This window comes from Manis pentadactyla, chromosome 15, assembly GCF_030020395.1.
Source record: "Manis pentadactyla isolate mManPen7 chromosome 15, mManPen7.hap1, whole genome shotgun sequence".
In the NCBI taxonomy this organism is placed as follows: Eukaryota; Metazoa; Chordata; class Mammalia; order Pholidota; family Manidae; genus Manis; species Manis pentadactyla.
Window position 1 is genome coordinate 2,412,443 of NC_080033.1, and position 12,335 is coordinate 2,424,777.

General features: G+C 54.6%; 1 protein-coding gene across 1 annotated transcript in view; it reads right to left on the reverse strand.

The window, feature by feature from the left end:
• Window positions 1–4,850: 4,850 nt before the first annotated feature.
• The window catches only part of ARHGAP35 (Rho GTPase activating protein 35), a 114,741-nt gene continuing 107,256 nt past the window's right edge, over window positions 4,851–12,335 (reverse strand). Inside the window, exons 6-7 of the mRNA XM_036885536.2 lie at window positions 6,048–6,153; window positions 4,851–5,349 (exon numbers count right to left, since the gene is read on the reverse strand). Of these exons, the coding sequence (XP_036741431.1) occupies window positions 4,992–5,349; window positions 6,048–6,153 (464 nt within the window). The 3' untranslated portion in view covers window positions 4,851–4,991. The remainder of the gene's footprint in view (window positions 5,350–6,047; window positions 6,154–12,335) is intronic.

A 12,335-nucleotide genomic window follows, 5' to 3' on the forward strand; every position in this document is an offset into this window, starting at 1 on the left:
GGGCGGAAGGATGGCTGCCCAGTGCCACGTCCTGTAGGCCTGCTGGGGCCCCGCGCAGGTAGAGGGCTCCTTGCTGCAGTCCCGAGACTGGAGGCGGAAGGTGCTGGCAGCTCCCCGTGGGCCTGGCTCTGCAGGAGAATGTCTTCTCCGGGGCACGCCGACGCCCTGGGAACTGATGTGACAGTGGTCCCTGGCTGTCACTTCAGAGGATGGGGCCAGGGTTCCCAAGGGGCCTGAGGAGGCGGGAGGGGCCACCTTCATTTCTCTCAGGTTTGGTTTTTTACAAGATTGATTTATTAACTATGATACATATCACATAAGGCCTTTTCAGTTTTTTACACCATTCCCATTGAGACAAGTACAATACTTTGTAGCAAATACATGATTTTAAAAAACAAAACCAAACAAAAACACCTCTGTCAGAGATGCCTCAGCCTCAGCTGCTGGCTGACCATGCACTAATCAGGTTGGAGCCTCAAAAACCCCACAACGTGTTTAAAAAAGAAAAGAAAAGAAAAGAAAAGTCTGGAAATTAAGCAAACATTCCTAACACCAACTAGAGGATGTCCTGGTTAAAGCCCCTAAAATACAAAGAAATAATTGTTATACTTTCTTTACGTACAGTTCACTTTTGCTGCGAAACAGAATTTTGGGCACATGGCCAGACTACTAACACATTTCAATACCATTAATATGTTTTTGTTTTTCTCAGGAAACTCAAAATATTTGTTAATTCAACATATATAAAGATCATTTAACATGTGAAAATACAAGTACCAGAAAAATAAGCTGGCAGCAGCACTATTCCCAATTTTCAAACAAGTTTTATTCCCATACAATTCAGAGACATTTCCTTTTTTTTTTTTTAAATGTACATAGGGAACATGATTTCTTTATGCAAATAACTTACGCCCTGTCTCGACTACACGGAGAATGTAACATCACTGCTGCTTGCACACGGCCGGGTGAGGGCTGCTGGGGCCGGCGGGCGGTCACCTCTGATCCAGGAGGGGTCCGTGCTCAGGCTGCCCCCTGCAAGCTGGCTCCCAGAGGGGGCGGGAAGAACCCTCCCTGCCTGAGACAGTGGCAGGGCCCAGCTCAGGGCGGGGGGGCGGCCCAGCACCTTGGGAGATGAGCAGTCACCAGCACAGTCCTGTGTGTCACTTAGGTTTCTGGTACACGACTCAGTCCTGCCACCTAAGTGCAAACAAGTGGCTTGAACCTGCCAAGCAATGAGTGAGGGCAACTCCTCCGTCACTGTCTATGGTCAGTCGGCCACGCCTGGAAGCCAGTGCTGACTGTCCCTAGCAAGCTGGGCCCTGGGGGACTGTGCCAGAAGCTCTGCCCTCTGGTCTGGGCCCACGCCAGCACCCCACGGCACCCACGCCCGCTGCACAGGATTGTGGCGGGAGGGAACCTGGTCTCTCAGCAACTCACTCAAGCCCCTGTAGCTTCCTTCTCTTGGAAGAGCAGTGACTGGTGGGGCAAGGCCCTTAGTGGCACGACTTGGTGTCTCCTTGGCCACTGCCTGCTACCCCAAAGCAGAGAGGGGCAGGGGGGCAGTGCTGGGGGGGAGGACTTCTGATTATCAATGCTGCAGCTTGCCTGTTTTCAAGTTTCAGTGCTGAGGCTGGGGTACCCACAGCCTAGGGGAAGGTATCCCTCCAGGCCTCCTCCAAACAAGGAGCCGACCGCAGGGACGGGGAAGGCGTGCTCTCCCGGCCAACGCACAGCTGTTGTCACCTGCTATCCACCTTGGCAGACACATCCTGCTAGAACATCTCACCTGCCTGCATGTTTCCTGCCTGAAAACAGGCAGACAGACCAAGGTGGTGGTGGGCAAAGAACACAGGAAGCAGTGCTAAGGATCTCCCAGCTTCCTCTGCGGAATGTCAGTGATGGGCAGAGTAACTGGACAAAAGCAGGAATAAACGTGTTCACCCCAATGGGCAACACAGCTGAGGATTCAGGGCCAGCACACACCTTCTGACTTTGGACCGCCTCGCTCTGTGAAAGCACCTGTCACAGACCCAGTCAGCCCCATGCACACAATCTCGGGCTATCCAGTCCCACCAGATGTAGCAACCACACTCCTGTGGATGTAAAGGAATGCTAGGAAGGAGCTTCCAGGCACACGGCTTTGCTGTGGGGCAGGGAGCAAGTCCCATGGCCCTGACAACCTGTGAACCCACGTGGCCACAGCTACTGCTTGCCACCCCCTTAGTTCCGAGAGCTAAGGAGCAGCCCATGTGAGCCACCTTGGAAGCCCTTTCCAGAGCTTAATGTGAGGGATAAACTTGAGGGGAGGCAGCGTGTGCCAACACACGCCCAGGCTGTCCTCTGTGGGTCCCACCCCAGGGCTCGGGGCTGCCACACCCCCAGCCAGAAACCCAAAGCCAGGGCCCAGCACGGTCACCCGTGGCGCCACCAACTCCATTGGAGAAAGCTGCCTCTAGGCCAACTCTGCCTGCAGAAGCAGAGAGCACGCTAAAGACCTGGCAAAAGAAAGAGAATCGAGAAGAATCCTTGGAGCTCCCTGTCCTCTAGTTCTTTTGGGGCATGAGCTGCCAGCCGCCACCCACACACCTTCGATACTCAGGCAGGACACTGGGGGCAGGCGTGGGGAGCGTCTGCAGCTGCCCGCAGTTTCCGCCTGGTAAGGGCACAGAGCACGGGTGTCCTCCTCTCCCTGCCCCTGCTGCTGCACCTAGAAAACCACCCCCTGTCCTATTCCTGTGCAGTCCGGGGGGTGGGGGTGGGGAAGGGGGCTCGGGAAGTTGTGGGTGCAGAGGCAAGGTGGCAGGTGGTGATGTGGCCCAGGTGCCAGCACAGAGGTGGCAGTGCAGCCTGTGCAGTGGGAAGGGGGCTTTTTAGCTCCCATGAGGGATGCTGATCCCAGGCCACCCCTGACTTCCTTTCATCTCCAATACCTTGGAAGGCTGACTGGGAGTAATATGAGCCTGACCTACAAAAGAAGCTTAAGGGAGCAACTTCCTCACCTGCCTGGGGCTCAGAGGCAGGGGGGCTGGAAGACAGAAAGTCAGGTCTGCAAACTTCAAAGTTAAACATAAGGTCACCTTCCAGCCAATCCCTGACCTAAAGCATCAGGCAGGATCCACAAGAAGAGAAAAAATCCAGCACCCAACATTCCACTCCATTCCACATTCATGTACCCTGGGTTTGTTTTTGACCTGTGTTCTTAAGAGGCCGTGAAACTTGCACAGGCAGCGTACCTTCCCAGCACCCTACCTTGCTGTATGCGAACCAGGAAGAGTAACACTTCTGGCTCATCCAGTAGAAGCCAGTAAGCAAAGGGCCTGCCCCATGGCATCTCTTACTTTGTCAGGTCACCTGGCCAGGGTGACCGGGCCATTCTCAAACACAACACAGGTGCTCCTTCTTAAAGTGCAAAAAGACCCAGAGGGCTGTGTGGCATGAAGGGCCCTCCGCCCCACACCCCTCACCCCGGGTACCTTAGTGTCAGGCTTCTCCACTGCAGAGGCCACGGCCCAGCCACAAGGAGGCGGGGGGCAGCCAACATCTGTAGCAGCCTTAGCAGGGTTGCTGCGTTTGGGGGGCAGAGGTGGGGCATGAGAAGGGCTCTCCCAAAGGCTGGTGAAAAGGCCCAGAAGCTCAGGGAAAGACCATGGGTGTGTGGGATGTGCCCGCCTTGTGACTCTCAGCCAGCTCCCTGCTGGCCCTGGGAGCCTGAGGACACCTCTGCCTGGGCCCAGCAGGCCGCCATACTTAGGAGCCCTCAAACCACCCATCTCCCACACGCCCCCTGCTGGTAGCATTCTATGGCCCAGGATCAAAACGATTCTATATCAATGCCAAACACACTCAACGAAACCCCATGTGCACCCGGCACCCGCCAGCTGTCCCCTTACAGGAATCTCCACCCACTCCCCCACCCCAAACACACAGACACGTACGAAGTAGTGTTTCCACAGCACTGTAGTGTGTAACAAGGCAGACCAGGATCCAGGCTGGTCTCCCTGACTCCCCAGCTCTTCCCACTAAGGACTTAAGCTGGCTTCTTGGGGAACAGGGGATGTGATGACAGGACCTATGTGGGATTCCCAAGAGGCTCTCAGGTACCACCTCTGGGCATCCTGGTTGTACTGTCACAAAGATAAGGGCCACCTCCCACTTGCTTGCCTCTGAGAGGTGGGAGAAGGGCTGAATTTTGAGGTCTGTAGTTTCTTCCTTTTTCTTTTTTAAATTATTGGAGGGATTTTTCCATTTTTCTTCTAGTGTTCCTTTTACAGGGACCACATCCCTGAAGCCTGTGAAGTGGGGAGGGGGTGTGTGGTAGGAGGAACGGAGAAAGTCACACACCCTCTTGGTCCAGATGGAAAGCTGCCCTCCTCTGACCTGCTGGGCCAATACCTTGAGCGCTGTACCTTGGGGTGGCTTGGCTGTGGCCTATGCGTTCCCGAGGAGGTTGTTTGACAAGCAGGCTGCACCCCCCCAGTGGGGATTTGGAAGGTGGGAAGAGACAGAGTAACAGACAGGAAGCGTCCTCTTCAGGGGTTGTGAGCCCTGCCCTGATGTGGCTGACAATTTTGGAACCTTGTCCTCCTCTGGTAAAAGGCCAGGGGTCTGGCCAAACAGTGGAGTCTGTCCAAACAGTGAGTGGACGCCCTGAGGCTGGTGTGCGCAGACAGGTAGGCAGGCTGGGGAGCAGTGAGCATGTGGAGGGCCACTGGGGCCGCTACCGGCTGGTTAGTCCTCAAAGGGGTCTGAGTCAAAAGGCAGGGCCTCCGCCGCCCGCGGCCAGCCCCAGGTCTGCGGCGCTGGGCTCAGGGCACTGACAGCCCAGCCTGTGGTAGCCTGTTGGCTGGCTCTACTACTGAGGTCTCAGGAAGGTGATGGGGGGAGGGAATATCCTCCCCGCTGCAGCCCCAGGGGCCCTGGTTTGTTCAAGAACAAATGCCACCCTCTGGAAAAAAGAAGACTGAGTCTCCTTTTGCCTAGGCCTTGGCGGCTCACAGCGTGTGCTCAGCTTGAAGCTGGGAAGGGAGCAGCGGCTGCATCGGGGACTGGGGGGTGGGCGGAGGTGACTGGGGGGGTGACGGCTGGCTGGTGACTGGGGTGGAGGTGAGGAAGGGGGCGGCAGGCGCCATGGCCGAGGGGGGGCTGGGTGCAGCCCCGGGGGGCTCGCCGATGGGCCGGTTGTAGAAGAAGAAGGGGCACTGTTGGATGAAGAGCTCGATGATCGTCTGGTAGGTCCGCGTGGCCGTGAGGGCATCCATGGTGCTGAAGTCAGGCCTCATCAGTGTGGGCCAGAAGCAGATGGATAGGTTCTCGCTGGTCATGAGGTTCACCTTGTTGTTGTGACTGACTCTGCAGGCGACACCAAACTCAGTCAGAGGTCTGCAGGGTAACAGGCTCTGGGCATGGCCCTGCCCGCCCGCCCACAGCCTGGGAACAGGACAGGCATTGCACAGCTGGCCCTGGCCTGGCCTAGGAGTCGGACCTGATGTCCTGGCTTCTGCCAAGGCCCCCACAAGCCCCGTGGGTGGATGGACCGCCTCAGGGATTCATGCAGACCACCAACGTGGGTGACAGGGCTCTGGCTGTGCAGACAGGGAGTGTGTGTGGCTCAAGCTAGAACTCCATAAACCACTTTTCCAAGAGAGGAATAAGTTTGCCTGTAAAACAAACCTATTCTGTGAGAATAAATTTGGCAAACACTTAACTAACAGGTTTCCCGACCATAGCCCCCTGCACACACCAGACCGGGGCCGGTGCATCCTTCCAGCGCATCTATCTCAGCACGCTGTTTGCGGCATGTGCTGTAGAGACGGTTCCAGGCGCACCTGGGCCACACGGGCCTCCTGGACAGAACCAGGATGGAAACCCAAGCAGGAGCCAAATGCGCCCCACTGAAGAGGCGAGCAGCACCCCTGGCAGGCTGTGTTGGCCTGGCCCCTGGTGCCAGACTGAGGACAAAGCCTTGCTTAGCCTCATTCTGCTGCTGACTGGCCCTGAGCAGTGATTTTCAAAGGAGGGAAGACCAAAGAGCAAGCCCTGCAACGTACTTGTTCAGGTGAGAGATGACGTATTTGAAGACTTCATGGTTTTCCTTTGGAAATTTCTTGAGTACCTCCTTAAGGGCGTGTAACTTCTGCTCCCGGTCATTGATTTCTAAGGACAGAGAAAACGCGGCTTTCATGGCCATGGCTGGTGGGTGTCTGGGCTCAAAGCAGACACTGTCCTGGGCAGTTGGTGGAACCAGTGGGCTGGGAACACTCTCTGTTGGACCTCCTCTGAGGGCAGCCCAGGGCTTTTAGGCAAGGCCAACCTCATTCTTTCCCCCCAAAGCCTGAGCTCGAGGCTGGCATACCTGGCAGTGGTACAGGCCCAGGGGCCAGGCCTACCTCTGGGTCCCAGGCCCCTACCACCTAAGACTCCACAATCCAGAGAGACTCCATCACAAAGAACACTATTCTTTGCTCATCCGGTTGCCCCTGGAGACAAGCATCCCAATGCAGAAAGCCTGCTTGCTTCCTGACCAGACGGGTGAGCGCTGCCACCCACCCACACCAACAGACTGTCCAGGGACGGAGTCTGTCGTCAGACCAGGGCTCTGTCCTTTTCCTAGAGACACAGGGACCCTCTACACATCTCCCTGCTGGAGGAGCTGCTGGAAACAGTGGAGGAATTCTTCTGTAGTCCATCAAAGGCACTAAGCACCCCCTGCCCCCACTACTGCCCACACTTTGCCCCTCATGGCACCCTAATGCACTGGGAGTGTGGAGACAAGCCAACCGGAATGATGTGAGTGATCCACGCCAGGCCTGGCCAGTCCTCGCCATCCCCCGAGGCAGTGCTGCTATTGCCCCACTCCAAGGAAAAGGGACCTGAGGCCCAGAGAGGCTGCAGAGCCTGAAGAGGGGCCACTGGGCTCCCTGGGGCCCTAGCTCTCCCTCTCTGAGCCGGCTGGGAGAGCCAAGACAGATTTCTCCGAGCATGGACAGACAGCCCTACAGCTACTTCTTGGAACTAAAGGTGATCTCTAAGACTCCCGGGCTCAGGAAAACCACAGGAGGGTTCTGTGAAGAGATGGCAGCTGTCTCACAACTGATCATCATGGGGCTGCAGTATGTTTCCTAATTGGTTTCGGGGTATAAGCTCCCCATAAATATGCCATGTACAAGTCTGCCTGCAACTTTTGGAGGTTTAAAGACTCCTAAACCCATGCGGTCCTTAGGAAGCCTGAGGCCTCCAAGGGCCTCTGTTGCAGGGGACATGCCAGGGGGCCACAGTCTGGTCTGCGGTAGCACACGAGGGGCCTGGCCTGGGGTAGATTTGGAAGGGCAGACAGAATGCAAACTGCCGGGAGGTGCAGGCAGGAAGGGTCACGTGGTGGGAGCGCCAGCCAACCGACATGGTTTTGGGTACAAAATCTGTGTCTGACACCAACCAGTTGTGTGACTTTGGGTAAGTGACACATCTGAGAGTCTGTCTGTAAAGGGGGCTGATGAGAGGGCCTCCCTCGGTTGGGGACAGCACACTGTGAAGTGAAGAACTCATGCCAGACAGAATGGACACCTGGGAGCTCATGGAATTTCAGGGAACCGGTGGAAGGGAAGGCTACAGGAAATGGGCTACACAGAACTTTCACTGGCAGGTTAACAGGCACAAAACTGGGCGAATATTTTGACTTGAGAATGAGACTTGATAAAAATAGTGCTTTGGTAACATCTGTTAGAAAATGACTGAAAAACCATAGGAACTAATTAGGTGAGGCCATTATCAGCTTTCTGATTTCTCAAGGTTTATTTTAAGGGTTCAATCTTAAGGGTACATTTTCTCTCTGGCCTTGAGTTTCTGAATGCTTTGTTAAACTTCAAAAAAAGTTTGCTTAAAAAAGCAAGTTGCTCTAGGAAGGGTGAGCAATTGCATTGAGGAACACCAGGAGCATGTGCATGGCCAACCTCACTTCATGATCACGCCCCTTCCAACCAAGCTCGGCTGGGTCACTCCTAGGTGTCTGCGTGGCACAAACATAGCTGTGTTTGCTTCCATTAGGCGTGCAAACGGCAGCACCTTCACACCAGAGCCCAGCCTCACCTGTTCTCTTGGCTGGGGGTAGGAAATGGGGCTGGCAAGGCCACTGTCTGCCCACGACGCCCCCTCTCCTTTCTATCTGCTGAGCAACAGGGATTGCTGCTTCCTCTTTCTCTTCTTTGGGGGCTGGGGGGCAGAGATGGGAGTATCAGGCCTGCCTTGATAGTAATCCACAGACCACCCTCAGGAACGCCAGCCTTCCTCCCCGAGGGGCACAGCAGCAAGGTGCCTAGCGAGGGCCCAGACGTCCACCTCCTCATGCTCTGCCCGGCTCCCACTAGCTCTGGGGAAGGTGCTCACAAGTGCTGAGGAGCACCGGGAGTTTGATGGGAGGAGGGAAGACATCGATGGTGTCAACAGGAAGCCTCCTAGTGCAGAGCTAGCCCTGAGTCTGTTGCACAAGAAGCAAGGCCCACCTTGCTGACATCCTTCTGAAACTCAAACTTGTTCACCTCCTTCCTCAAGCAAGTGAACATGCCGAGGGACCTGCTCCAGGCTCCAACTGGCCGCCTTTTTGTAGCAGCTTAGACACCAGTGACTGCTTTCCACTTACAGATAGCGCCGGAATGCTGGTGGGAAAATCTCAGGGCTGCTCTGTGTGTCCCTCACCATAAACCCAAGTGGAGGTGGGCTGGGCTTGCCCCACATGCTGCCTGAGAATACCTGCTCGAAAGGCAGCGCCCAGGACGCCAGGCTGCTGAGGGGGAAGGTGGGGTGGCACCAGGCTCTGGATCACTCGCCTTCCACCCCACTGTGCAGTCCTCTCCATCAGTGGTCCGCTCTGAAAGGGGCAGGCTCTCCAGGGCTCGGGCCTCCCTAGCTAGCACATCACACTTTTGAAATCAGCTGTCAGTCAATGAGATAGCAAGACAGACTCAGGAAAAGCATTTTCAGGCCAGCTGACCCAAGATGAAGTCTGAACACAGACCAGGCAACTTAGAACAACTGAAACCCTAAGAATTCAGGAGGACGGGGAGAGGACAGTCAGAGGCCACCAGGGACTTAGAGATTAGCTCTCCACAGCCCTCACAGTATACAGATAAACCGGGGCTCAAAGAAGTCAGAACACTGGCCCACAGTCACATAAACTAGTGTCAGGAACCCTAACCCCAAATGCTCTTGCCCTTGGCTGGGCCATTCTGCTGCCATCTTTGGCCCAAGCTGTCAACCAGGCTCTAGTCTTGGATCTGCTGCTACCCAATGCAGCGCCTAAGCCTAATGGCCTTCTGCCACTTCACATACCAGCACCACCAGCACCACCAGAAGAGGCAAACACCTGGCTCCAGGTCACACCCATCAGCGATGCACGCAGGCATGCACAGCATGCACTCCTCCCCACCTCTCCCTCAGGTGGGAATGACTCCAAGGCCGAGATCTCCCCCTGCCCAGAAGGGAAGACTGAGGGTGTCCTCCTGGAGGCAGGACTTTACAGCAACTTGTTCAACATTTCCTACTCCCCAGACTGCAGCAGGGACTGCACAGACTTGTCTGCCCGCTGTGTCTGTCCCTGTCCTACACAGGGCCTGGCATGTGCTAGGATGTGAGGAATACTCCATGCCCTTAAGCAGCTATCTGGACAGACAAGAGGAACCAGGATCCCAGAATTAGCAATGCCACAAGGCAGCAGGCAACCAAGACTCTAAGGAACAGCAAGATGGGTCGGCCCGGTGACCGTGGCAGGTCACTCACTTATTATCTCCAGCCCCATGCTATCACCTGTAAATGGGAATGGTGGGATAAGCCAGTATCCTGAACCATCTCTTGGGTCACGCACCTCTTTGACAATTTGATGAAAGCCTGGTCTTCCCTGTAGACTGAAACATGCACTTGGAAATTTACAAGCAGTTATGGGGGCCATTTAGGCCCTGGAGTGAACCAAAGTCTTTAGGCTCAGAACCTCTGGACTGAGACAGAGCTAGGTCTAGGACCCCTCTCAGCATGAAAGGCATAGGACATGGCAGGACCGGAGAGACCTCAGACAGGTGTGGGGGGTGCTGGGGGTGTTGTGAGAGGAGAAGACGGGAGGTGAGAATAACTGACAAAACTTCTTGAAGGCCAGGGTGAGGCTGAAGGTGAGATGGAGTGGGGAAGTCAAAGCTCTCTGCCTCCTAAAATCCTGTTCCTACCAAAGTCACAGCCTAGGTACCACCTCTTCCATGAAGCCTTCTTCCTTGCTCTTTCCTCACAGCATTTTCAGTACTTCCAGCTCAGATGGCTTCACTGTCTGTGAGATAACTTAAGTTGCACCTGGGGCAGGCAGGTACAATGTGTCAGCTTAGAAGGTCAAGCCCTGGCTTGCCACTTCTCAGTTGCATGGGCGATGGCTGCTGCTATTACTCATTTCTGAATTGTCCACAGATCACCCTGAATGTGGTAGGAAGATAACTGGTGAATAATCACAGAAACCTCTATTTTTGTGGGCCTATTTTCAGCAGTGTTCATTATTGTGAAATTCTGGAGCGAACCAAACAATTTGACAGTGACCTTGATATTTGTTGTGATGGGATCTAAAACCATTTCCAAGCCTGAACACAAACAGATTCAACAGCTCTTAGGTATTAAGTGGAAAGAGCTGGTCAAGTTGATGTTGCCATGGAAACCCAGACAGGCTGGGAATAGCTACTTTTGGGCTTGTGAACCTTTGTTCCATAATGTCTCTTAAGACTAACTATGGCACTGCCTGGTCAGTGTCTCTGGATCAGTTAAACCCACCCATGACATAAATCCACCCCTCTCTTCACACAACTGGTTTGGCCGTGAGAGGTGTCATGTCAGCGGATACACCCCACCCTCAGCCAGGTTCAAGACAGCGGAGCCCCATCTGACCAGCTTAGGGCACAGGAAACACACAATAGGAAGAGGAAGCAGAAAACCTCCACCCTTTTCCAGGCTGCAGTAGCAGCAAGAAGCTCCCTTCCTCAGCAGTGGAAGCCAGGGAAGCTACTGTAGGAGGGCAGCGGATTCCCTATCAGTAACACCTCTCTCTCCTGTCCTCCACCCTGCTCCCCAAACAAAAAGATGCCAGGTCAGCAGTTCCCGCAGAAACAATGGGATTTTGCTGGGTGCCAGGACTCTACAAGCCTCTAGATGGCGCCAAGTCAAGACAAATGCTGACTTTCAGCACGCTGGGTCCCAGCCCAGACTGCTTCCTAACTTCTGCAGAGACAAGCCTAGGTGGAAAGAAAATTGGCTCTAGATGGATATGCCCTATGTAGTTCACATCTGGGCCAGCCTGCTGGAGAAGTGGTTGCTGGGAGGATCTCCATTTTTGGAGAGCAGGATCAGAGCAGAAACTTGTATCTATTCCCACGCCCCCAGACTCATCTGGAGAAATCCTGACCCCTCTTGAGAAGGTCAGGTAACCCTACGGAAGTCCCAGAGCTACATGCCTCTTTCTCATCCCAGGTCGGCTCAGATAATATTAGGAGCAATGAATGATTTCAATCCTCCAGGGCCATGTGGATAAAATAAGGCAAAGGCTACACCCAGTCTGTGGAGACAAACATCCCAGGAAATGTACTGTGGAAAGCTGACTCTGGGGACCCTTGCAGTCCTGGCAGTCGGATTCTGATGGGCACCCCCACAGTTCAGAACTGGGCTTCTGTCAGCACCTTTACTTCCTGAAGCCACTCAGTCCATGACCCAGGGCTTAAAAGCCTGATTTGTGGTCTCCCTCAAATTCTAGCCCACACTACCAGTCTTCTGAGTAAACTGTGCTTGCTTATAACGCCCTCTTTTGAGTTGGGCAGTGACAAGGTGAGTATAATGTTCTATGTTCTGAGGAACACGGCTCTTTCCTCTTCCCCACCCCCTTGGTCGCTGGCAAAGACACTCCCTTCTGCAGCTTCACGGCACAGCTACTTCTGGGGGTCCAGGCCCACCAAAAGTGCAACACAGGAAGGCTGTCTTTGGCTAAGAAATGTGGTAAAATGCACGAGGGGAACCTCCAAATCCAGGGAAATGCCTCCTCAGAGAGGCAGGATAGGGTGAACACAGCTGTCAGGGCAGGAAGGATGGCACGCAAAGACTACCATTAACCATATAACCAGACGTGATGACTTGCTGCGGCCCCAGGCCACCATCTGGTCTGGGTGACTGGAGCTGTCTCTTTCTCCCAGAGGCTGGCTTCCTCAGAGGCGGTCTGTCCCCAAATCACATGTTAACTTTCTTACATGAGAGAGGGGAGAAGGGAGGGGGGAATGGGAAAGAGGGGGAAAGGAAACACCTACCACTTAACAGGTCTGTTACAGCCTTGC